At 38.2% G+C, this 25,730-nt stretch overlaps 1 protein-coding gene across 1 annotated transcript in view; it reads right to left on the bottom strand.

Moving 5' to 3' along the window:
* Positions 1-25,730, bottom strand: part of DDX46 (DEAD-box helicase 46) — a 69,340-nt gene that overhangs the window by 19,113 nt on the left and 24,497 nt on the right. Inside the window, exons 12-16 of the mRNA XM_029941936.1 lie at positions 25,242-25,320; positions 23,380-23,462; positions 16,762-16,926; positions 16,087-16,249; positions 2,044-2,237 (exon numbers count right to left, since the gene is read on the bottom strand). Coding sequence (XP_029797796.1) covers positions 2,044-2,237; positions 16,087-16,249; positions 16,762-16,926; positions 23,380-23,462; positions 25,242-25,320 — 684 coding nt within the window. The remainder of the gene's footprint in view (positions 1-2,043; positions 2,238-16,086; positions 16,250-16,761; positions 16,927-23,379; positions 23,463-25,241; positions 25,321-25,730) is intronic.

The following is a 25,730-nucleotide window of genomic DNA, read 5'->3' as shown; positions in this document are numbered from 1 at the left end:
TTCAGCTCAGGTCATGATCTCACAATTCATGGGTTCGAGTCCCATATCGGGCTCTGTGCTGACAGCTTCGAGTCTGGAGCCTGATTCGGATTCTGTGTCTCCCTCTCTTTCTGTTCCTCCCCTACTCGTGCTGTCCTCCTCTCTTTCAAAAACAAACATTTAAAAAAATGAAAACAAATAATGAAAATAAGCAAAACCATACACTCTCATTTCTTGATGCATAAACAGAAACTCGATTTTATATAAATGTGTATGTCATTGCACTATCATACATATTAATTTTAATATATATTATTTTTCCTCTTTCTGCTTCCATCCCTTCCTACACTACGTACTGCACCGCTCTACCACAACTAACTTGTATTCACTTGTTAGGACGTTAGCTTCCCACCTATTTCTTTCCCTGTATATTTTTTCAGAATAGTAAAAGACATAAAAACATATATATGTGTATGTGTAATGTGTTTTTATATACAAAAAATAAGGTCAGCTGTATCACTTCCCTGGGGTTTTCTAAAGCCTAAGATTTCACATTTCCCCAGAAGCTTTTTGGTTCAGAAGAATTGGGAATAGAAAAACAGCACACCGCAATCAGACTGTCACCTCCACAACACACTCTGTCCCTACCAGAGAACTATTATAAATTGCAAAAAACGTGGTTTAATACTGTAATTCAGGAATATCTAGTCACATGACCCACAGCCTCCTTTTGTGCTGTCCATGTGGTAAGAATGGTATCACATTATTTTAAGGTTTGTATGCACACATTCATTTTTACACAAAGTTTCCCATATCCACAGAATAAGTCAGGTTAAAACAATAAAAGTCAGGGGTGCCTGGGTGGCGGAGTGGGTTGGGCGACCAACTTCGGCTCAGGTCATGATCTTGAAGTCTATGAGTTCGAGCCCTGTGTCAGGCTCTTTGCTGACAGCTCAGAGCCTGGAGCCTGGTTCAGATTCTGTATCTTCCTTTCTCTCTGCCTCCCCTGGTTCACACTCTGTCTCTTTTAATCTCTCAAAATTAAATAAACATTTAAAAAAATAAATAAAAGTCATCACTATGTATTAGCTGTGCAAGCTTAGTCAAGTAAATTAACTTCCATGTACCTTAATTTTTCTCATCTATTAAATGGGGTAATATTCACCTCAAATGGAAATTGTGAGGATGACGTGAGATGATTTATGGAAAGCACTGAGAATAGTGCTTGGCATTCCATAAGTACTCCATAAATATATATTATTAGTATTACTGCCTCAGGATGTAGAAGTGTCCAGGATTGGACTATCAAATAGATCATCAATGTCTCCTGTCTTTACATTTTTTTTTAATGTTTATTCTTGAGAGAAAGAGACAGACAGACACAGAGAGAGAGAGAGGGAGCGTGCGTGCGCAAGAGCACAACCAGGCGAGGGGCAGACAGAGAATCTGAAACAGGTTCCAGGCTCTGAGCTGTCAGTACAGAGCCTGACACGGGGCCCAAACTCAGGAAAGGTAAGATCATGACCTGAGCTGAAGTCAGACCCCCCAAATGACTGAGCCACTCAGGTGCCACAATCATCACCAATGTTTCCAACAACAGAATACTCTGCTTGCTGCCTTAAAAAAGAATGATTTAGACCTATATAGTTACCAGACAAAGTATAACAGGGGAATAATGAGAAAAAGGGTTAACAGTTTGGGTAGGAGTACATTTTATGATCCCACATTTTAAAAACAACAAGGAAAGATCCCAAATTATACATATGTATGTAAAAACACATTCAGAAATTTTTAAGCAAGGGGGGGAAAAAAACCTAAAAGGGGGCATAAACAATTAACACTATATGCCTAAACAGAGAGCAATTATCAATAATTTTAATAATACTGTGGATAGAAATGATGAACATCAACTAATCCCCATACTCTGATGATTGAGAACTTTCAAAATGTTCATTTAACTCCTATCATCTACTCCTTATAACCCTAAAACAAACCAACCAAACAACCAACCACAAAAGCTGTATATTAATACAACGGAAAGCAACTTTAAAAAATTATCTTTACCTTATTGCCTGCTCTTCCAGTCCGTCCTGCTCTGTGCACATAATCTTCATAATGGTTGGGGCAGCTATAATTTACTACAAGAATCAAATGTTTCACATCTAGACCTCGGGCAGCAACAGAAGTGGCTACGAGGAGTTTGCAGGTCCCATTCTTGAAGTCATTTATGATGCTGTCTCTATCGTATTGATCAATGCCTACAAGTAAATTAAAAAAAAGAAAAATTGTAAAACCACGTTGCGTTTAAATTTTTCATTTCCTCTGACACACTAGTAAGTTAAATGCAGAGTAAAGAATAAATCCAACTTACAATGATCACACGTCTACCAATTACAATACCAAAATAAAACACTAAGGAAATTTAATGGCAGGATCAAAGGCTACTGTTATTAAGTCATCTATGGATCTTCCAAATCCGCCCTTGTTTTGCTTCCTTTCTTGTGAATGTGGGGTGTAACTGCAGAAGCCACATCTCAGATTCATTAACCTATACCCGTTTATGGGTTAAAACAAGAGAAGGCAGATACATTCAGCCAACATTAACAGTATTCAGATCTTTCTCCTTCTCCTCTGGGTTAATTAGAGCTTTCTGTCTGAGGACCGAAGCAACATCACATGGGACATTGTTAGAAATGCAGAATCTCAAAAAAAAAAAAAAAAAGGGGTGGGGGGAGAAAGAAAGAAAACCCTCAGGATAAGTGATAAAAGAGGGTGTAAAATGCCAAAATATTCTATTACTAGATCAACCACAAATTAATTTGATAATGGACAACATCTAGTAATTAGAGAAGGGAATGGGATAAATTCTCAAACCACGAAATTTATTTTTGCAGGAGATAATCTAAGGCTTCATATGAAATGAGTTTAAAATACACAAAATACTTAATATCTAAATAAATATCAATGCTAATTAATATTATCGCCTAAAATTTAAATTTTTTTAAATGTTTTATTTTATTTTTTGATACAGGGAGAGACAGAGCATGAGAGGGGGAGGGGCAGAGAGAGAAGGAGGCACAGAACCGGAAGCAGGCTCCAGGCTCTGAGCTAGCTGTCAGCACAGAGCCTGACGCGGGGCTCGAACCCACAAATGTGAGATCTGACCTGAGCCGAAGTCAGAGGCTTAGCCGACTGAGCCACCCACGTGCTCCATTATCGCCTAAAATTTAAATGTACTCTTTGGGGCACCGAGATGGCTCAGTCGGTTAAGTGTCTTGACTTCAGCTCAGGTCATGATCTCACATTTGTGGGTTCGAGCCCCGCATCAGGCTCTGTGTTGACGGCTCAGAGCCTGAAGCCTGCTTCAAATTCTGTTGTCTCCCTCTCTCTCAGCATCTCCTATACTCCCATTGTCTCTCTCTCTCTCTCCCTCTCAATTATAAATAAACATTAAAAAATGATTAAGTGTACTCTTCAAAGACTGAATTAAAGAATTATTTGGATCTAAGGTCAAAATAACTAGAATCCAACACTGAACCCAAAAGTCTAAGAAAAATTAACGAAGTCAATACCAATATAAATTAAATTTAAAATTAAAATGTACCAAAACTTTTACTTTAGACTGAAGTATCCTGACTACCTAACTCAGCTACACATACTTTATTCCATGAAGTGAATATAAAATGCTAAATGAAGTATATGGAATACCTGCCCCAAAGCAATTAACTCTCTTCCTTTTTTCTTAATGTTTATTTATATTTGTGTGGGGAGGGGGAAAGAGGGAGAGAGGGAAGAAGAGTGAGGGAATGAGGGAAGGAGTGAGGGAAAGAGAGAGAAAAGAATAGTGTGGTAGCAGGGGAGGGGCAAACAGAGATGAAGACAGAATCTGAAGCAGCTTCCAGACTCTGAACTGTCAGCACAGAGTCCGATGTGGGGCTCGAACTCATGAACTGTAAGAGCATGACCTGAGCTGATGTCGGACACTTCACTGAGCCACCCAGGCACCCCAACTGTCCTTTTTAATAGAACTCCAAATCTGTTCACCTACCCACCCAGCACATGATCACATATATGAAACCAGAGATAAGCCTAATTCTTACTTTTAACTTCTCAAACTTTGTCATTAAGGCCTCTTTTGTAAAACTTAACAAGGATGACACCAAGAGAGCTTTACTTTACATAGATCATCTCTACCAAAATTTAATATACTAGACACCAGAGTTGAGAAAATTTTTAAATACTTATGAACTTGTTTAAAAATAAATGAAAAGCAATTACATATTAAAATTTAGGGGCATCTGGCTTAATAGAAGATAGTCGGAGACTCATATCTTCTACATTCCATCTGGAGCAATATAACATCCCATGAAGCCTTCAGAAAACTCTACTATTAGAGTCCTAACAGAATCAAAGTGAAAACGGCAAATCACATAGTGAGGTTATTACACGAATACTTCTGATCTCATGGACCCCTGAAAGTCTCTGGCCCTCAAGGGTCACAGGATAATACTTTAGGAATCATTAGTCATTCTGCTTGTTTACAAATGATTTAGGCATAAGTATGTGATGCAATTTTAACCAAAGAGATAAGAGAAGTACAAACAAGGGATTATGGGGTGGTTAATGTTCTTATTACTTATATAAAAAATAATATCCCTCAATGTAGGAAAAGCTCTTATTGGACAAATCCTCCTGTAGATGGCAACTATAAATTCTGGGCAAAATACTGAAAAAAAAAAAAATCCCACACACAAAACCACCTGAAGCCACAAAAGTATGACTAAAAGCAAGCAGAAACAGGAATTTTTGACATTTGGAATAATATACTGGCAGTGGTTGAATTTACAGGATTCTATTTATTTACTTTAAACTTTCCATTTGGGGGAAAGCCTTGGGAACCCAAGGTGGGGGGGGAGGGAGTCAAATTTGAATAGAAATACAGTCTTATTGACAAAAAGAAAAAGAAGAGTTCAGGACAAACTCCGGACCAGAAAATAGAAGATGAATCCAGGAAAAAAACAATAGAGTAGACAGGCAAAAATATGGGGCCCCTTAACTATGCATGCATGGGACCGAATCCAAGCAACCTAGCTATGGGTAAAAGAAATTAAGAGAGGGGTGTCTGGTGGCTCAAGTGGTTGAGCATCTGACTTCAGCTCAGGCCATGATCTCACAGTCCCTGAGTTCAAGCCCCACAGGTCAGGCTCTGTGCTGACAGCTCAGAGCCTGGAGCCTGCTTCAGATTCTGTGTCTCTTTCTCTCTCTGCCTCTTCCCTGCACACACTGTTTGTCTCTGTCTCTCAAAAATGAATGTTAAAAAAAATTTTTTAATAAATAAATAAACAGAGATTTCAGATGTTCCCCATTAAAAGAAACACTGAATTTGGGGTGCCTGGATGGCTCAGTTGGTTAAGTGTCCAACCTCAGCTCAGGTCATGATCTTGTGCTTCATGGGTTCAAGCCCCACATAGGGTTTTGTACTGACAGCTCAGAGCCTTGAGGCTATTTCAGATTCTGTGTCTCCCTCTGTATCTGCCCCTACCCCACTTGTGCTCCATTTCTCTCTGTCTCAAAAATAAACTATAAAAAAAAAATTTTTTTAATTAAAAAAAAAAACAGTTTAAAATAAGGGTCCAACCAAGTTAATACCTTATTAAAACAAAATAAAACAGTCTTAAGGGAAAATATAAGAGAATTAAGATCCTACAATGTATTGTTCATAAAGTCCAGTATACAAATCAAAATTATTAGATTAAAAAATAAAAATATATAAAAAAATAAAAAGAAAAGATAATAGAAACTAACAAGATGACCAAGATTTTATGATTAATAGTCAAAAATTTTTATTTATTTATTTGTTTATTTTTGAGAGAGAGAGAGAGAGAGAGAAAGCGTGCGTGCGCGAGCGCTGTGCACATGCATGCGTGTTGGAGGAGCAGAGACGGAGAAAGAGAATCCCAAACACGTTCTGTGCTGTCAGTGCAGAGTCCGACATGGTGCCTGATCCTACAAAGCATGAGATTATGACCTGAGCCGAAATCAAGAGTCAGACACCTAACCTACTAAGCCACCCAGGTGCCCTAAAAGTCCAATTTTTTTTAAAGCAACTGTTGTGACTGTGATCAAGGAAAAATTTTTAAATGCGCATATGAATGGCTAGGAAATCTTATTAGAGAAACAAGAAAATATAAGAGAAAGCCAACTAGAAATTCTAGAACTAAAAGAATATATTATCTGAATTTAAAGAGTCACTGTATAGACTTAACAGCAGATAAAAGGGAACAAAAAGGAAACCTTGAACTTGAAGACAGTAAAGAAATGACCCAATATTAATTACAGAGGAGAAAAAAAGGTTGAAAAACACAAGTGAACAAAAAGGATCAAAGATATGGGAGATGGTACTAAAGGGCTGAACATACACCTAACTGGAATCCCAAAGAGAAGAAAAATAGCTCAGGAAAAAAAAATAAAGATACACAATCAAGAATTTCCCAAATTTGTCCCAAATTATGTCCAAAACACATAAACTTACAGATTCTACAAGTTCAGTGAACCATGAGTAAACAAACACAAAGGAAACCATGCCCAGATACACTTAACATACGACCCAGCAATCCCATTCCTAGCTACCTATCCTAGAGAAAGGAAAACTATTTTCACACAGAAACCCGTATTTGAACATTTAATAGCACCTCTATTGATTTTTGTCTAAAACTGGAAAAAAACACAAACGTCCTTCAACAGAGGAAGATGCACAAACTGTGGTACACCCATACAATAAATATTCCTGGACAGTGAAAAGAGACGACTGTGCAACAACTTCAGGGGACCTGAAAATCATTACACTGAGGAGGAAGAGTCAACTGCATAATGTATGACCTACATTTACAAATATTCTTATAAAAACACACCAATGGTTGACAGGGATTATAAACAGGAGGAGAATTAACTTTTTAGTTACTTTTGTAGGTACAGGACAAGGGAGTTTTAGGGGGTGATGAAACTGTTTTGTAACCCGATTATATTATTCCCTGTGGGATGGCTGAAGCAGCAGAAAAATGAGAAAGAGCCCAGGTGTGAACAGAAATGAACCGAACCAAGTGGGGTAAATTTATACAAAAGAGTATTAACAACAAGAAAAGAACTACTGGTAATGCAACAACATGGATGAATCTCAAAAACATGCTGAATGAGACCAATGACCATCCCTCATATGATGGAAACTAGACAATGAGGAATGGACAACCCAGCACCTAAAGCTATCAAGCCAATAAGGGTAGAACCTGAGAAGGAACAAGGGGGATGGGAAGGGGTGGGTGACCAGAACCTCATAACACAAAGGCCCTTACCTATAGTCCACAGGCAGTCACTTGTGAATGTCCCCTCTCTATAAAGAGAGCTTTCCCAGAGCGCCTGGGTGGCTCAGTTGGTTAAGCAGCAAACTTCAGCTCAGGTCATGATCTCATGATTTGTGAGTTTGAGTCCCCACACTGGGCTCTGTGCTCACAGCTCAGAGCCTGGAACCTGCTTCGGATTCTGTGTGTTCTTCTCTCTCTGACCCTCCCCTGCTCATGCTGTCTTTCAAAAATAAATAAACGTTAAAAAAAAATTTGAAGAGAGCTTTCCCTACTGTTCTTATTTTCTAATATTATACTTTAATAAACTTTTTTCTGATGCACATTTAAAAAAAGGCTGAATGAAAGATAACATGACACAAAAAAGTTCAGAAAGTATGATTTCAATTATTTGAAATTCTAAAACTGCAACAAATACATGTTGGGAAAAAAATGAAAAAAGTGGCTGCCTGTGGAGGTGAGAACAGGAATTAACTGAAGGAAAGTTCTGAGGCTATATCTGAATAGAGGTTTGGGTTTCACAGCTTATATATATTTGCCAAAAAGCATCAAATAGCACACTTAAGGTATGTACATTTCACAGTCGTTTACCTACAGTTTATTTTTTAAAAAACTTGCAGAGGCAGGGGGGAGGGGTGCCTGGCTGGCTCAGGTGGCTGAGTATACAACTCTTGATCTTGGGGGTCTTGAGTTTGAGGCCTACAATGGAGACAGAGTTTACTTAAAAAACATAGTATTTTTAAAAAATAAAATAAAAATTTTAACTGGTGTTAACCATCTGCATATTGAAATATGCTGATGCTACAACTTTCTTTGAAACATATCAAAAAACTAAGAAATATGATGAGTAGGTAAAATAGACAGATGGCTGAAGACGTGAGAGAAATACAACAAAATGTTAGCTGTAGAATCCAATACAGATTTTTTTCTGTTTAAAAATTGTGGTTATAAAAATAAGAGGGAAAAAGACACCTACACATATGGAAAATAGTCTTTCTTCTTCCTCTGTAAGTTGCGTGATATGAAAGTAATGATTAAAACTGCAGATCCTTTCTGGCCAGAAAAAAGCTACCTTAATATCTAAGTTGGGGTGCCTGGGTGGCTCAGTCAGTCAAGCATCAAACTCCTGATTTCAGCTCAGGTCATCATCTCACTGTTGGTGAGATCAAGCCCCACATCAGGCTGAGAAGACAGCAGGGAGTCTGCTTGGGATTCTCTCTCTCTCAGCCCCTCCCCCATCTCAAAATAAACAAACAGAAATAACTAAGTTAACACGCTCGGGATGGCAGTACAGAAAATACAACATAGGGTCAGTGCGCCACCAAATGAAACATTCTGGGGTCACTTTACCATTAAATTTCATGTTTTGTAAAATAATAAAAATTTCTTATGACTTAAGGGAGCTGGGCTAGTTTTTTCTGTTACTTGCAGAAAAAAGAAAAAACGTAACTGATATTAATAGTGTAAGTCAAGGCCTCAATGAAGCATTCCACCTTATAAAAAAAAAAAGTCTCTTGTCTCATATACCATAATTACCCCTAAGTAGAAACCTATGTGCTGTTTTTTATTTTATTTGTTTACATTTATTTGTTTTTGAGAGACAGAGAAAAACATTTAAATGGGGCAGGAGCAGAGAGAGGAGACACAGAATCTGAAACAGGCTCCAGGCTCCAAGCTGTCAGCCCAGAGCCCAATGCGGGGCTGGAACTCCCAAACTGTGAGATCATGACCTTAGCTGAAATTGGACACAAGCTGAAACTGGAGCCACTCAGGCGCCCCTTTCTAAACAATTTTTTAAATGTTTATTTTTGAGAGAGAGAGAAAGAGAGAGGGGGACAAGGGGCAGAGAGAGAGGGAGACACAGCATTCAATGCAGGCTCCAGGCTCTGAGCTGTCAGCACAGAGCCCGACATGGGGCTCGAACCCACGAACTGTGATATCATAACCTGAGCCAAAGTTGGACATTCAACCAACTGAGCCATCCAAGCACCCCTGTGTGCTACTTTTCTAATTTCATTATTTACCCTATTGCATGCATTGGTTTGTGTGTGTGTTTTTTTTTTAATGTTGCTTATTTATTTTGAGAGGGAGCATGAGCATGTGCCAGCTGGGGGAGGAGCCCAGTGAGAGAGGAGAAGAATTCCAAGCAGCCTCCTCACAGGGTTTAATCCCATGAACCATGAAAACATGACTTGAGCTGAAATCAAGAGCTGGATGCCCAATCAACTGAGCCACCCAGGCATCCAAGATAAGATGCACTGTGTTTTTTAGAAAATTTTAAATAATTCAGTATCAATGCAAAAGCTAAGATATGGATGGAAGACAAACTAGAAACTGCAGCCATGGTTCAATGAAAGTATTTTCATTTTCTTTCATTTGTAACCTACTTGAAAGGAATGCAGGTACGTGATAGGTCAAAAAAGAGAGTACTAAGAACACGTTCCCCATTTATTATGTTCATAAGCCACAATGGCCTGCCCTTTTGTGCCAACAAATGTCTAAAAAAGGTAAGCCACAATAGAATGTTTTGATTGCTGTACTTAAAAAATTGTGTCAGGCTAAGACCAGGAATAGGCAGAACACATAATCCACTCTCCTACTTCCTGCCATTGCTCCTCCCCGCTGGACCTGAAGCCATGAGGAACTAAAGGCAGCTCAACAGAAGACAGAGCATGCACGGCGTCTCTGAGCATCCTTCTCACTACGCCATTACACTATGTGGTAGGCATAAAGTGCACATTAATTTTATGTGCACATTAGGAATTTTATGATTACAACTTTAAATTTTAAAGAGGCCTAAATAATTTCTACATTTTTATACTTATATAGCAAATTGGCTTTTATTTGCTTGTACATTAAAAGAGCTTAACGACAACAGTCATAATAAAAACTTCTTCCTAGTTTTCCTTCAGAAATTCAGGAAACTGAGGGAACCTGGGTGGCTCAGTCGGTTAAGTGTCTAACTTTGGGTCAGGTCATGATCACATGGTTCATGGGTTAGAGCCCCATATAGGGCTCTGTGCAAGTAGCTCAGAGCCTGGAGCCTGCTTCAAATTCTGTGTCTCCCTCTCTCTGCTCCTCCCGCACTCACACTCTGCCTCCCTCTATCTCTCAAAAATAAACGCTAAAGGCGCCTGGGTGGCTCAGTCGGTTAAACATCCGACTTTGGCTCAGGTCATTATCTCACAGAACATGGGTTTGAGCCCCACGATAAGCTCTGTGCTCATAGCTCAGAGCCTGGAGCCTGCTTCAGATTCTGTGTCTCCCTCTCTCTCTGCCCTTCCCGCGCTCACTCTCTGTCTCTGTCTCTCAAAATAAAATATAGACATAAAAAAAATTTTTAAATAAACATTATAAAAAGAAAAAAGTTCAACATGCTATTCTACTACAAAGTGACTTAAAAACAATGTCTAAGCTAATGCATAAATCTTACATTCACAATAAACAGAAGCATTTGCTTTGAGACACAAAACCTACAGGGACATACCTGTTTTAATCAAAATATTTAAAAACTACTGGGGCACCTGGGTGGCTTAGTCATTTGGTCCAATGCTCAATTTCAGCTCAGGTCATGATCTCAGTTCGTAAATTGGAGGTGGGCGACAAGCTCTGTGCTGACAACACAGAGCCTGCTTCAGATTCTCTCTCTCTTCTCTCTCTGTCCCTCCCCCACCCTCCCTCCCTATCTCTCCATCAAAAATAAAAATAAACATTAGAAAAATTAAATTATATTTAAAAGCATTAAAAAACAAACAGGAGAGAAAAGAAGTCATCTAGGGAAAGAAAGCTGAGCCCCATGTTTCAAATGTGGAGAAAAACTAAAGTTCTAGACTAGAAACGTTGCAACTAATGGCAACCAAAATATTTTCAGGAATGAAAACACTAACAGAGCCAAAATAAAACATCTATTATAAGTCATTACTATCTGTCCTAATGATTAAAAGTAGACATGGACATGCTGGAAAGGTAAAATTGTAGAGACACTAAAAAGCTTAGTGGCTGGGGTGCCTGGGTGGCTTAGTGGTTCATTGGCTTCAGTGTCCAACTCTTGATCTTGGTTCAGGTCTTGACCTCAGGGCCATGAATTCAAGCCCTGCATCTTGGGCATGCCTACTTTAAAAAAAAGAAGAAGAAAGAAAAAAAAGGATTACTGGCAGTAAAGGGATACAGGAGAGAGGGATGAATAGGCAGAGCACAGAGAATTCTTAAGGTAGTCTTTTCTATATGAGTGATGTAGTATGGTAGGTACTACATATTGGCAAATATGTCATTATGAATTTGTCCAAATCCAGACTGTATAACACCAAGAGTGAATCCTAATGTAAACCAGGGACTCTGGGTGACAGTGATGTCAATATAAGTTCAATGATTGTAAGAAATATAAGTCTGTGGTGTGGGATGTTGATAGTGGAGGAGGCTGTGCATGTATGGGTGCAAGGGATATATGCGAACTCTGTAACTTCTGCTCAGATTTGCTGTTCATCTAAAAGTGCTCTAGGGGCGCCTGTGCTGACAGCTAGCTCAGAGCCTGGAGCCTGCTTCAGATTCTGTATTTCCCTCTCTCTCTGACCCTTCCCTGCTTGCACTATCTCTCTCTGTCTCTCAAAAATTTAAAAAAACATTAAAAAAAGTTTTAAAAAAGAACATATAAAGAAATCCTTCAATTCATCAATGAAAAAAAATCTAAATAACCTAATTAAAAATGGGCAAAAACGAAGAATAGACAATTCTTCAAAACATATACATAATAAGCACATAAAAAGATATTCAATCTCAGTCATAAGGGAAATGCAAATCAAAACCACAACGTCAAACTACTTCGTATTTATTAGCATCAACTATTATTAACAAAAATAGAAAACAACAAGTGCTGGCCAGGCTGTAGGTAAAGTGGAACCCTCATGCATTACTGGAACGCAAAATGGTGTAATATTATAAAAAGTGGCTTATAGGTTCCATAAAAAGTTAAAAACGGACCTACCATATGGCCACCAATCCTGCCCCCGCTATGTACCCGAAAGAAATGAAAACAGGAACTCAAACGGATACTTGTCCACCAGTATTCAAGTAGCATTACTCACAAGAGTAATACAATGCTAAGAAAAATCCAAGTGTCCGTCAACAGGTGAATGAATAAAGGAAATGTGACATAAACATATAATGGAATATCATTTAGCTTTTAAAAAAAAAGAAATTCTTCTTGCACCACAAACAAAAATAAACTCAAAATGAATTAAAGACCTAAATGTGAGACCTAAAACCATAAAAATCCTAGAAGAGAGAAGAGACAGTAATTTTTCTGACATTGGGAAAAGAACATTTTTGTAGTTATGTCTCCTGAAGCAAAGGAAAGAAAAACGAGGTGCCTGGCTGGCTCAATTGATAGAAGTGCAACTCTTGATCTCAAGGTTGTGAGCTCCACATTGAGTGTAATCTCACTTAAAAGTAAAATCTTAAAAAACAAAACAAAACAAAAAAGCAAAACAAAGAAAATAAACTACTGGCACTACATCAGAACAGCAAGCTTCTGTGAAGCAAAGGAAATAATCAACAAAACCAAAGGACAACCTACTGAATGGGAGAACATACTTGCAAGTGACATATCTGACAAAAGGGTGGCATCCAAAACGCATAAAGACCTTATAAAACTCAACACCCAAAAAACAAATAATCCAATTAAAAAATGGGCATAAGATGTGAACAGACATTTCTCCAAAGAAGACATCCTGATGGCCAACACACATGAAAAGATGTTCAGCACACTAATCATCAGGAAAAATATAAATCAAAACTACAATGAGATATCACGTCACACCTGTCAGAGTAGCTAAAATCAACAACATAAGAAACAACAAGCGATGGCAAGGATGTGAAGAAAAAGGAACTTGCACCTACTGTTGGTGGGAATGCAAACTAATGCAGCCACCATGGAAAAGAGTATGGAAGTTCCACAAAAATTAAAAATAGAACTATACTATGGCACGAGGGTTGCTGAGTCAGTGGAGCATGTGACTCCTGATTCTGGCTCAGGTCATGATCAGGTAAAGGGATCAAACCCCCCCATTAGGCTCCATGCTGAACCTGGTCCTGCTTGAGTCACCCTCTTCCCCACTCATGTGCGCGCGCGCGCTCTCTCTCTCTCTCTCTCTCTCTCTCTCTAAAACAATAAAATAAAAAATAGAACTACCCTATGATCCAGTAATCCCACTATCGGGTACTTACAGAAGAACAAGAAAAAACTCATTCAAAAAAAGTACACAAGGACATATGAACCCCTGTATTTACTGAAGCATTATTTAAAATAGCCAAATTAGGGGACCTGGGTGGCTCAGTTGGTTAAGTGGCCGACTTCAGCTTGGGTCATGATCTCACAGTTTGTGGGCTCAAGCCCCGCATCGGGCTCTGTGCTGACAGCTTGGAGCCTGGAACCTGCTTTAGATTCTGTGTCTCCCTCTCTCTCTGCCCCTCCCCCACTCATAATTCTGTCTCAATTAAAAAAATTAAAATAGTCAAATTATGGAAGCCACCAAGTATCCATTGATAGATGAATAGATAAAGATGTGAACACACATACACACACACACACACACAAACAGAGGAATACTTTCAGCCATCAAAAAGAATGAAATACTGCTGTTTGCAACAACATGGATGAAGGGAGAAATACAATGCTAAGTGAAGGAAGTCAGTCTCAGAAAGATACATACCATACAACTTAACTCATAAGTGGAATTTAGGAAAAACACAAATGAACAAAGGAAAAAAAAAGAGAGAGAGAGAAAGGGAGGCAAACAAAGAAACACAGTCCTAACAGAACAAAGAGGCAGTTACCAGAGGGGAAGTACGTGGGTGGAATAGATAACAGGGATTAAAGAATACACTTATGATGAGCACTGACTAATGTATAGAAATGTGTACACCTGAAACTAATATAGCACTATATGTTAACTATACTGGAATTAAAATACTTAAAAAATATTTAAAAAGAGAGGAAATTCTGATACATGATAAAACATGGAAAAGCCTCAAAGACAATCATGCTAAGTGACATAAACCAGGCATAGAAATACAAACACTGTATGATTCCACTCGTGTGAAGTACCTAAAACAGGCAAATTCATAGGTACAAAAGTAGAATACAGATTTCCAGGGGCCAGAGGTGGAGACAGGAATGAAGTTATCACTTATTAGGTAGAGTTTCTGTTTGGGATAATGAAAAACTTCTGGAAATACATAACTGTGTTATTACACAGCACTGTGAATGTACTTATTGCCACTGAATAATAAACTTAAAATAGTTTAAATGGGGAATTTTATGTAATGTATATTTCATCCCAATAACAAAACAAAGGGGAAAACATGAGTGATTTTCAAACATCAGGGGTGGCTGGGTGGCTCAGACACTTAAGCGTCTGACTTCTGCTCAGGTTACGATCTCATGGTTAATGAGTTTGAGACTCGTGTTGGTCTCTCTGAGGTCAGCACAGACAGATCCTCTGTCCCCCTCTCTCTGCCCCTTGCCGGATTCTCTCTCTCTCCCGCAAAAGAAATAAGCTTAAAAAAAAAAAAAAACACATTAAAAGTTAACCAATTATATACCCTCAGAGCCCTTTTAATTTTATCCACAATGAAACCTGGTGTCGTAGACTGCATATCCCAAAGATGACAGCAAAAGCATGGCCTATTCTACATGTTCTTTTGCATAAGGAACAACCATCCTATCAAGAAGTGGAGTCTAGGGGCCCCTGGGTGGCTCAGTCAGTTGAGCGTCCAACTTCGGCTCAGGTCATGATCTCACAGTTCATGGGTTCAAGCTTCGCGTCGGGCTCTGTGCTGACCTGTAGTTCAGAGTCTGGTGCCTGCTTCGGATTCTGTGTCTCCTTCTCTCTCTCTGACCCTCCCCTGTTCACACCCTTTCTCTCTCTGTCTCTCAAAAATAAATAAAATGTACAAAAAAAAAAAAAGGAAGGGAAATCCATGCCTCCAGCCCCTTGAATCTGGGCCAGTCATGGGACTATTTGGACCTACAGAATATGGTGGAAATAAAGTTCTGCCAATTCCTAGTATCATCCTTAACTGCCCTGGCAAGTAGCCTTAACTGGCCTTCTAGCCAAGTATTCCCACAGAGAGATCGGCAAAGGGAAGGGGCAGGACCCCTGCCAATAGCCTGATTGAGCTCAGTCAAGAGCCAGTATCAACTTCCCAGCCAGATAAGTAAGGCAAATTGGAAGGGGATCCCCAGTCCCAATTAAGCAACGCCAGTAGATAGAGCATGATACAGAAACTAGATAGTGAGTGCTAAAGCACTAGCTAAAGCAAAGATTTATAAAGAAAACTAATGACAGTTGCCACTGAATTTTGGAGTGGTTCATTACAAAGTCACAGACTGCCAGAACACTTCCTTAATGAGGGGAATTCAAACTGTGTGTTACATACGTTTAGTGTTCTAAGTCTCACATAGATGTAACGATGGAGATGTCACACAGAAAATATAACGTTACTTTCAATTAAAGCTCTTCTCCCTAGCTGATTAACGGCAATATGGTTTGGTCAAACCAATCTTCTCCTGCCTTATCTTCTTTACCTCAAAGATGGAATAGTAACAATGCTTAGCCCCCAGACTTGTGAGTGAAAAAGAAGTAGAGGTAGAAGATCCAAACTCTGGTTCTAAACTACAGTACCCAGTAAGCACACCGTACAGAGCAGTCCTTGGTCAAGTCAGGCACTCACTAGGTACTTCAGCAGACATTACCTCCATGAAGGGACATGCAAGGATACGATGCTCTCATTAAATCTTTCAGAAGACCATCTGCATGTTCCTGCTTATCCACAAATATAATGACAGATCCCGATTCTTGATAATGGCCAAGAAGCTCAAGTAACTTCAAGAACTTCTTTTCTTCTTCAATCACAATCTAGAAACAGCAAATCACAACAAGTTAATGGAATAAAAATGCAAAGAGATCTTATAAACAAAAATATTCATTTTATTTGTGGCAAATGGCTAAATGACAATAACTTAATGTATTTTAGGACTGGGTACGAAAGTGTTGATTTTAAATGATAAACCAGTAAGACCAAAAAAATTTGTAGCTTTCTGACAGAGGGCTTGCAGACATGGGCAAAGAATCACTTCTGTCTCTTGACCTCACAATCTATTAACTAAAAAACAAGATAGGTGTGTGACATTTCTATTAACGGGCCCACCTCTTCTGGTGGGAGGAACTAAAAAGAGCATTTTTTTAAGAGCATTTTAAACATGCAGGTCCAAAGAAAAGCAAATTCCCGTGTATCATATAGAGTATTAATGGCTGCAATTGTATCCTATTTAATTTTAGAAATTACCTGCCTACATCACAATGATCCCACAAGAATCACATATCCTGAACATTCAGGGAATTGAGAGTTTCTTAAAGACTGTACCCACCACTTGTTGCTCCACATCTGAGCAGACCACACTCCTGCCTCCAACCTGCACTTCAATGGGTTTACTGAGGATTCTGCGAGCCAAAGCCTCCATTGCTCTGGGAAAAGTAGCTGAAAACATAACTGTCTGTCGATCAGGACGGACATTATCCACAATGCGCATGACCTAAGGATACAATGCAAATAAAAATGGTGAGTGTAGTCTCCAAAAATCAAAAGATGTCAAAATCAAGTGGAAGGCAATTTTGAGAACATCCATTCAGTGACTTCTAAACTTGTTACCTTAGAATATTGTAATTGATTTTATCCCATAATTTGCTTCTCAGTTTCCCCCTCTTAAGAAATGGCAACGGAAGTTATCCATATGTTTAGGCCAAAGATGGAGGAGCCATCTGTGATGGCTCTTTCTTTCATCTCACACCTAATCCACCAACAAATACAGTATTCTGGTTCTTCAAACTACATCTAGGATGTAACTACTCTCCCTTGGTATCACTGTTTTCCTTCACTTAGTAAACATAATTTTAATGAACAACTATTATGTGCCAAGCATTGCTTAAGTGTTTGGAAATACAAAAACTTGTGTTCACAGAGCTATTCTACGGAGAGTGGACAGATAAATATATTATGTGTCAAAGGTTGAAAAGAGCTACAGAAACAAAGAGAACAATGAAGGTGAACATACTGCTGAGGGAGTAAGATACTGACACCAACTGCCTCAGTGTCTACAGAATCCTGGAGAAATCAGAGAGTCCTAGGATTCTTGTGATAATTGGTAAAACAAGAAAAAAAGAAATAATGAGTAAGATTACTGATGATGGTTTCAAGGTAGATAGTGGTGTGTGACCGGAAACTGGGAAGATCATTCTTCCAAAGAAGATATCCAGACGTCTAACAGATACATGAAAAAAGATATTCAATACTACTCATCATCAGGGAATTACAAATCAAAACCATGAAACACCACTTCACACATGTCAGAATGGCTAAAATTAACAACTCAGGAAACAACAGTTGTTGGAAACGATGTGGAGAAAGGGGAACCCTCATTCACTATTGGTGGGAATGCAAACTGGTGCACCCACTCTAGAGAATAGCACTGAGTTTCTCAAAAAGTTAAAAACAGAACTATCCTACAATCCAGCAATTGTACCACTAGGCACTTACCTAAGGGACACAAATATACAGATTCGAAGGGGTACATACACCCTGACATTTACAACAGCATTATCAACAATAGTGAAACTATGGAGAGTCCAAATGTCCATCAAGTAATGAACGGATAAAGAAGATGTGGCAGAGAAGTGCTTGGGTGACTCAGTCAGTTAAGTATCTGACTTCGGATCAGGTCGTGATCTCGTGGTTCATGGGTTCAAGTCCTGTAACCAGCTCTGTGTTGACAGCTCAGCTTAGAGCCTGCTTCAGATTCTATGCTCCTTCTCTCTGGCCCTCCCCTGTTCACGGTTTCTTTCTCTCTCAAAAATAAATAAACATTAAAAGTTTTTTAAAAATGTATTTAAAAAGAGATGTGGCAGATATAAATACAGAGATAGATATACAATGAAATATAACCCATCCATCAAAAATAATTAAATCTTGCCATTTGCAATGACATGGATGGAACTAGAGTGTATTATGCTAAGCGAAATAAATCAGAGAAAAACAAATATATGATTTAACTCATGTGAAATTTAAGATACAAAACAGATGAACATATTGTGGGAGAGGGAGAGAGAATAAGTAGGGAAACAAACCATAAAAGACTCTTAAGGATAGAGAACTGAGGGTTGATGAAAGGTGGTGCATGGGGGATGGACTAGACAGGTGATGGGTATTAAGAAGGGCATTTGTTATGATGAGAGGTGGATATTTTATGTAAGTGATGAAATCACCAAATTCTACTCCTAAAACCAATATTGCACTGTATGTTAACTAATTAGAATTTAAATAAAACGTCGAAAAAAAAATAAGTTAAACATAAATTACCAAACCCAGGAATCCGAGTGTCTACCCAACAGAAATGAAGACATGTATGGAGATGTTCATAGCAGCATTATTTGTATTAGTCAAAAAGTGTTAAGTAATCCAAAATATTTATCAAATGGTTCATGGATAACCAACACGACATGTATCAATATGGAATACTAACCACTCACCTATGAAAAGAATGAAATACTGACAAATGCTGTAACATGGACAAACCTCAAACATGTTATGCAGAGTAAAATAAGCTAGATACATAATATATGAATTTTATATGAATTGTCCAGAAAAGGCAAATCTATAAAGACATAAAGCAGATCAGTGACTGCCTCGGGCTGAGGTGAAAAGAGGAAATGAGTAAAAACTGGCATAAGGCACCTTTTGGGTGATGGTGTATAATGCTTTTCTCTACCCTCAAGAAAATAATTTGCTACCAAGTTAATGATTCATTTACTCATCAATGTAAATATTACAATATCAATCTTTAAGTCACAAATAGGGTCCTTGAGATGTTGATATGTATGCTGGTAAAAATTACCCTGGACCACAGGCGCCTGAGTGGCTCAGTTGGTTAAGCCTCCAACTTCAGTTCACGTCATGATCTCACAGTTCGTGGGTTAGAGCTGGCATCTGGCTCTGTGATGACAGCTCAGAGCCCCAAGCCTGCTTTCGATTCTGTGTCTCCCTCTCTCTGCCCCTCCCCTGCTTGCTCTCTCAAAAATAAATAAACATTATATAAAAAATAAAATTATCCTGGACTAAAGCATTATAATGAAATAGGAATAAAATTTGGCAGGGAAGGTCTCAACTGTAATTACATCCCCGATTTTGTTTCCTCTAATGTAAAGGATTACATTAGCCTTAAAAATAAGTTTTTAAAAAACGCTCTTTTTTCATTACCTCTATTTCCTTAAGTAGCATCCGTATTACTCAATAGTAACTGTTTATGCACCCAACCCCTTCACCAGTAGCCTGAACAGAATACTCAAGAGATGCTGAAGAGTCTAACCACAAATCTAGTGACCTACTTTTTTTTTTTTTTAAAGAAAATGAGAGGAGGGGTACAAGGAGACAGAATCTTAAGCAAACAGGTTCCATGCCCAGCGCACAGCCCAACATGGGGCTTGATCTTACCACCCTGAGCCAAAATCAAGAGGTGGATGCTTAGCCGAATTAGTCACCCAGGCGCCCCCCCAGTGACCTATTTTTTTATGCTAATTTGAAGATAGCCTTCAAAGTTACAATAATCTCTCATGAGACAGTGAGATCCCTGATGACTGACACAAGCATGCTGCTATGCAGTGTACAAGTGACAAGCACATTTATGGTCTCACTTTACTACGTGACTGGTACTTTTAAGAAAGTAAAGGGGTGCCTGGGTTGCTCAGCTGGTCGAGTGTCCAATTTCGGCTCAGGCCATGATCTCACAGGCTGTGAGTTCGAGCCCAAATCGAGCTCTAGGCTGACAGCTCAGAGCCTGCTTCAGATTCTGTGCCTCTTGTTCTATATGCCCCTCCCCTGCTCATGCTCTGTCTCTCTCAAAAATAAATAAATGTAAAAAAAAAAATTTTTTTTAATTTTTAAAAAATGAAAAATCAGAGTAAACATCTTTAGAACCATCAGTTCACTTCATTTTGTACTAGTCATAGGTATGAATAAATTTATGTCAATTAAAACATTCCTGACTTTCTTAATAAAAGTAAAACACATAAATAATGTTTTTTTTAAATAACCATTTGTTTTAACTAATAGGAATATCATTTAACATAGTTTTACAAAATATGTATACCCAGCTTCATAATGGCTAACTTGAGCTAAAGATCAAGGTCTATAGCTAATCAATTTCTTCTCTTACTCTTTAATTTTACTAAATTAAAAAAGAACAAACCCAAAAACCATGAAAAAATTTTTCATGGAAAACCACTTTAATATTCTGTTAGGGGCATCTGCTTTTGATTTCAGCTTAGCTCATGATTTCAGGGTTGTGGGATTAAGCACTACATCAGGCTCAGTGCTGAACATGGAATCTGCTTAAGATTCTCTTCTCCCCTACTCCACCACTCTTCTCCTTCTTGTGCTCTAAAATTATTAAATAAATAAATAAACAAAACCAATTCACAAAGATCTGCCCAAGTGCCTTTCAACCTGCCAGCCTAGATATGCTAGTGTGAAAAAGGAGAGTCCTGTACCTTCTGCCCATGTCACTGTACAGCATGTACATTTACTACGTATTTACACTCCAAAAGATATCTATTAAGCAGCCGTGATTTGATTTAGTTCCCAATTTTCACGGTTTCTTCAAAACAGAATCATGTCTGGATTCATAGTGCCTGCCAACTCTTCTCTAGATAGAAGTCACTGTGCAGATGTGCACTGACTAACACCAGCTTTGGTGCTGCCAAAGCCCCCCAAAATGGGGGTGCCTTTACTTGCTTTAATGTCCAAATAGAGCTCTGCGGCACCTGACCCCCAATCCAGCACTTTTTCATCTACACAACAGCTCACAAAGTGATCACTTTCCTCAACAGTTTAGTGACTGACAAATACACTATTACTCAGCATTTCCCCCTCATACACTTCACATAGATGGAAGCACTGATGACATGGGACGACTCGCACACTGCATACCACTGGGGAAAGTTATGTCCCCCTCTTTCTGGCATCGCGTAATTGATTTACCAGAAAGGCCCAATCACCACACCTACCTTAAACATTACCATAAAATCTAATCAGTCCCAGGATTGGGAAAGACATTTTAAAGGGATCTAATTCCATCTTTTATCTGACTCATCAATTCCTTCTGCTCTCTTTCCTCAAACAGACCCCTGCCTCTACCCAAACACATGAACAAAAAGCATTTTCAGTATCTGCCCTCCTCCCAGTGTAACTGTTTCATCTCCAAATAATGTTCCTCCAGTCCGTTCTCACATTATGCTCAGATCCAGTTCCCTACAGCTTCCCATCTGGGTCCCAGGTTTACTCCTCAATGATTCTTTCATGTGACAGATTTGTTCCCAAGGGTTAAAGTCCTCCATTCCAAGTTAAATGTAGCTTATTCCTTTAACTATTACTCAAATAGTTCAGGTGTCACTATAATTCTGTTTACTCTTCCGTGCTTTTGTGTGTCTCATTTAGACTGTGATCCCTAAAACATGACACATGCACCTTTATGACAGGCAATACCTTTCTGGAGAATACAAGAACAAACTGAAAAAACTAAAGACCATTTTATTTATTTATTTATTTATTTATTTTTAAATGTTTTATTTATTTTTGAGAGAGAGAGAGAGAGAGACAGTGTGAGCAGGGGAGGGTCATAGAGAGAGGGAGACACAGAATCTGAAGACAGGCTCCAGGCTCTGAGCTAGCTGTTAGCACAGAGCCCTACATGGGGCTTGAACCCACGAACTGTGAGATCATGACCTGAGCTGAAGCTGGACACTTAACTGACTGAGCCACCCAGGCGCCCCTAAAGACCATTTTAACTGTATCTCTCTTTTTTTTTAAGTTTTTAAATTAAAAAAAATTTTTAGAGAGAGAGCAAGTGCAAGTTGGGGAGAGAGGCAGAGGGAGAGAGAGAATGTTAACCAGGCTTCATGCTTATAGCGGGCCTGACCTGGAGCCTGATCCCATGACCCTAGGATCATGACCTGAGCCAAAATCGAGGTAGACACTCAGCCAAGACACCCAGACACCCCTAAAGACTCTATTAAGTAATCTCTACACCCAATGTGGAACCTGAACTCACCAACCAGAGATCAAGAGTCACACACTCTACCTACTGAGGTAGCAGGACAGCCCCTGTATCCCTTTCTAACACCCCATTTCTATTAATGCAGTTTGCGATCGAAAATAAATGTTTTTGGCATCCATAGCACATTGTTAGCTCACATTCCTTATCTCATTAACAAAAATTCCTATGACCTCTTAACATGTGTCCCTCTAGGTTTATAACACTGAAATTTTATATCTCAACAAATAACATGCATAAGGAATATTAAAATCTAAGGTAGACAAATGATCTATTAGTTTTTATACTCGCAGAATGAAACCATGTGCTATGCAGATTGTTGAGGTAATTAAAAGCATGAATTAGGGGCGCCTGGGTGGCTCAGTCAGTTAAGCATCCAACTTCGGCTCAGGTCATGATCTCATGGTTCGTGGGTTTGAGCCCCGCGTCAGGCTCTGTGCTGACCACTAGATTAGAGCCTGGAGCCTGTCTTCAGATCCTATGACTCCTCTCTCTGACCCTCCCCTGCTCACACTGTCTCTCTCTCTCTCTCTCAAAAATAAAAAATAAAAAAAATTTAAAAAAATAAAAGCATGAATTAAAGGAATTTATTTGAAAGTAAAACAAAAACTTTAAAATACGAAAGCTTAAGTTTCTATTATTAGCATTCCAATTCTAATTTAACCAACGATGGCTTTAGAAGGCTAAGGAAAGCCTGCAGAAATACTTTCTGAACCAGTCTTATAAGGAATTTTAAACATAATTACCTATTCAATTCCTTATGTCCCCTACTACATTACAACATAACAAAAATGTGTCAGAAGTTCAGACACCATACAAACATTTTATTCGCATGGCAGTTACAAGCTTTTATACTTCAAAACACCAAGGGCACCTAATAATTACCTGTGGTTCAAAACCCATGTCAAACATTCTGTCTGCTTCATCTAAAACAACATACGTCACCCTTCGAAGATTTGTGACCCGACCTAAGATGAGGAAAAAAAATAAAGACAAAACGAAAACTAAAAATCAATCACAATTCATTTTATGACTACCAAGAACTTTAAAAAACTGTAAAGGGAACTAAAATGCCTGACTTAACCAGAGGGGTAAGTTAGATCTTTAAACAATGAACAGAAATTCTGGTCTACAAGATCTTAATCTAATGGCAAATACTTTCTGACAGTGGGTATATGAGGCCCTTTATTTTGTCAAACTCGTCTCTTGCATACCATCATAGGGCCTGAAGGACCTGTAAAATTCAGAAAACAGCCCTCTCCAAAACACATCATAAAACTAAGACTGAGATGAAGCATCGAGCCACATCAGCCATTATCTGACAGCATCACCTAGAAAAAAACATATTAGAGATTACAGCGTATGTGTGGAAAGCAAGTTCCAGTGCTAACTATTTTAGACGCAGAAAACCTCCTTTTTATATTACTTTATAAACTACTTCTATACAGTTAGAAGCTTCTACTGGGCATATCAAAATATTAATGAGAAGCTATTCAACATCATTAAGTAACTAAAGTATTGCACAAAAACTCCAAATACCAAATGTATTGCATACATATATTTTTCTACCCAAAGATATAAATCCAATGTTATTAAATGCTTCCACTGGTTTAAATAGATGCATGTGGTTTCTTAGGCAGTGGAAAACTAAAAACATAACACAGGAAAGCCTTTCTAAAGGATTAACACAAGCTTTTCTATCAACTGATGAATCAATCACCTGGCAAAAACATGTATAAAATAGTTATTAAATAAAAACCAAAAGGACAGATAAGGAAAAAAGGTAAAATTAATCAAGATGAATTTCAGGAGACTTAATCAATGCAGCATTGAGAAAAAACAAGGGATTATTTCATCAGCATTCAACCCAAAACTTTTGGTAGGCTGTACAAGCACAATGATTTATCAAACAATTTCATTGTCACTTCGCCAACATCATGTAGAATTAGAATTAAGTATGTACAGAAATTCAAGCCGAATGCTACAAGAAACATGCATTACTCACACTTTTTAATACTCTATTATGTATATATTAACACTGCAATGGAAACCTTTGAAAGCATTTTCTTCAAAAACATAAGAAATGAGCCAAAGTAAATGCTCTCCAATATTTAAGTACTCCATACTAACAGTTGCAGCCCCCATTAGTTTTGCAAGGTTGGGAACAGCATTAAATTACCTACCTTGGATGGCTTAAGTCTCGGAAGCCCAGTTCTATAAATCTCGAAGGGCCTTTCTCCACAGAAGTTAAATAATGTCAACAGTTTAGTAACAGTTTTGATAGGGAATAATTTAACAAAGCATAACATAAGAGCTAAAAAAACATGCAATATTTACCAAGGATAAAATTTCTTAAAGCTGCAATACCTTAATTTATCCAGCATTGTAAGAAAATACTAGCTTCTATGGAAGAAAAGGTCTAATAATAAAAAAAAAAGATAGCCCCCCCAACCCTGTTAAAAGCAAAGCTAGACCAAAATTTGATTAAGAATCCATATTAAGAGCCAAAAAGATCAAATGGAGTTAGTTTCAAAAAGAAATTGTAAATTAAATTGCAGTAATATTACAAATGCTTGCAACAATAGCTTGTCACAATATAAATTTTAAGATATTACAGCTTTAAGAAGAAATATAAAAAAAATTTTTTTGTGGCTTCTTATATCTGCTTTGATTTAACAAAAATGTATAGAATTCAAAAACGAGAAATGAGAACAAAAAAAAAAAAGCAAAAAATATCCCTGACTTACCACTGTTAGCTGCTAACATGTCAATCATTCGACCAGGTGTGCAAACAATAATTTCAGCACCTCTTTTCAGCTCAGCAATCTAATAAAAAAGATGACATTTTACAGACCATGTATCACTAGTACTTATTTAAACAGATCTGAAAATATTGCCCAGGGTCACTGTATAGCTACATAAGGTAACACAGTGAGGTCTGATTAGAAGACTCCAATACTTTCTGCTTAATTCTTTGGAATGCTGGAGCACTACAAAAGAAAAGGAAGCAGCAAAATGGCCTCATGGTATTGTAACTTTGAAGTCAATGAAAACCAGAGAATTTTACCAATTTTAATTTGACATGAACCCTCAAAACCAAGAAAGGAACTGAGAAAGCAGTAATTAAAGCAATTACATAGACCAATGTTTTTCAAGTTGAGAGTTATTTCCATTGGAGAACCATTATAGGAGTAGCCACAACCAGTATTTTTATTTTTTATTTTTATTTATCTGTT

This window comes from Suricata suricatta, chromosome 6 (genome assembly GCF_006229205.1).
Source record: "Suricata suricatta isolate VVHF042 chromosome 6, meerkat_22Aug2017_6uvM2_HiC, whole genome shotgun sequence".
NCBI classification, from domain to species: domain Eukaryota; kingdom Metazoa; phylum Chordata; class Mammalia; order Carnivora; family Herpestidae; genus Suricata; species Suricata suricatta.
Note: the sequence above shows the minus strand (reverse complement) of the source record. Positions and strands in the feature narration are given on the sequence as shown.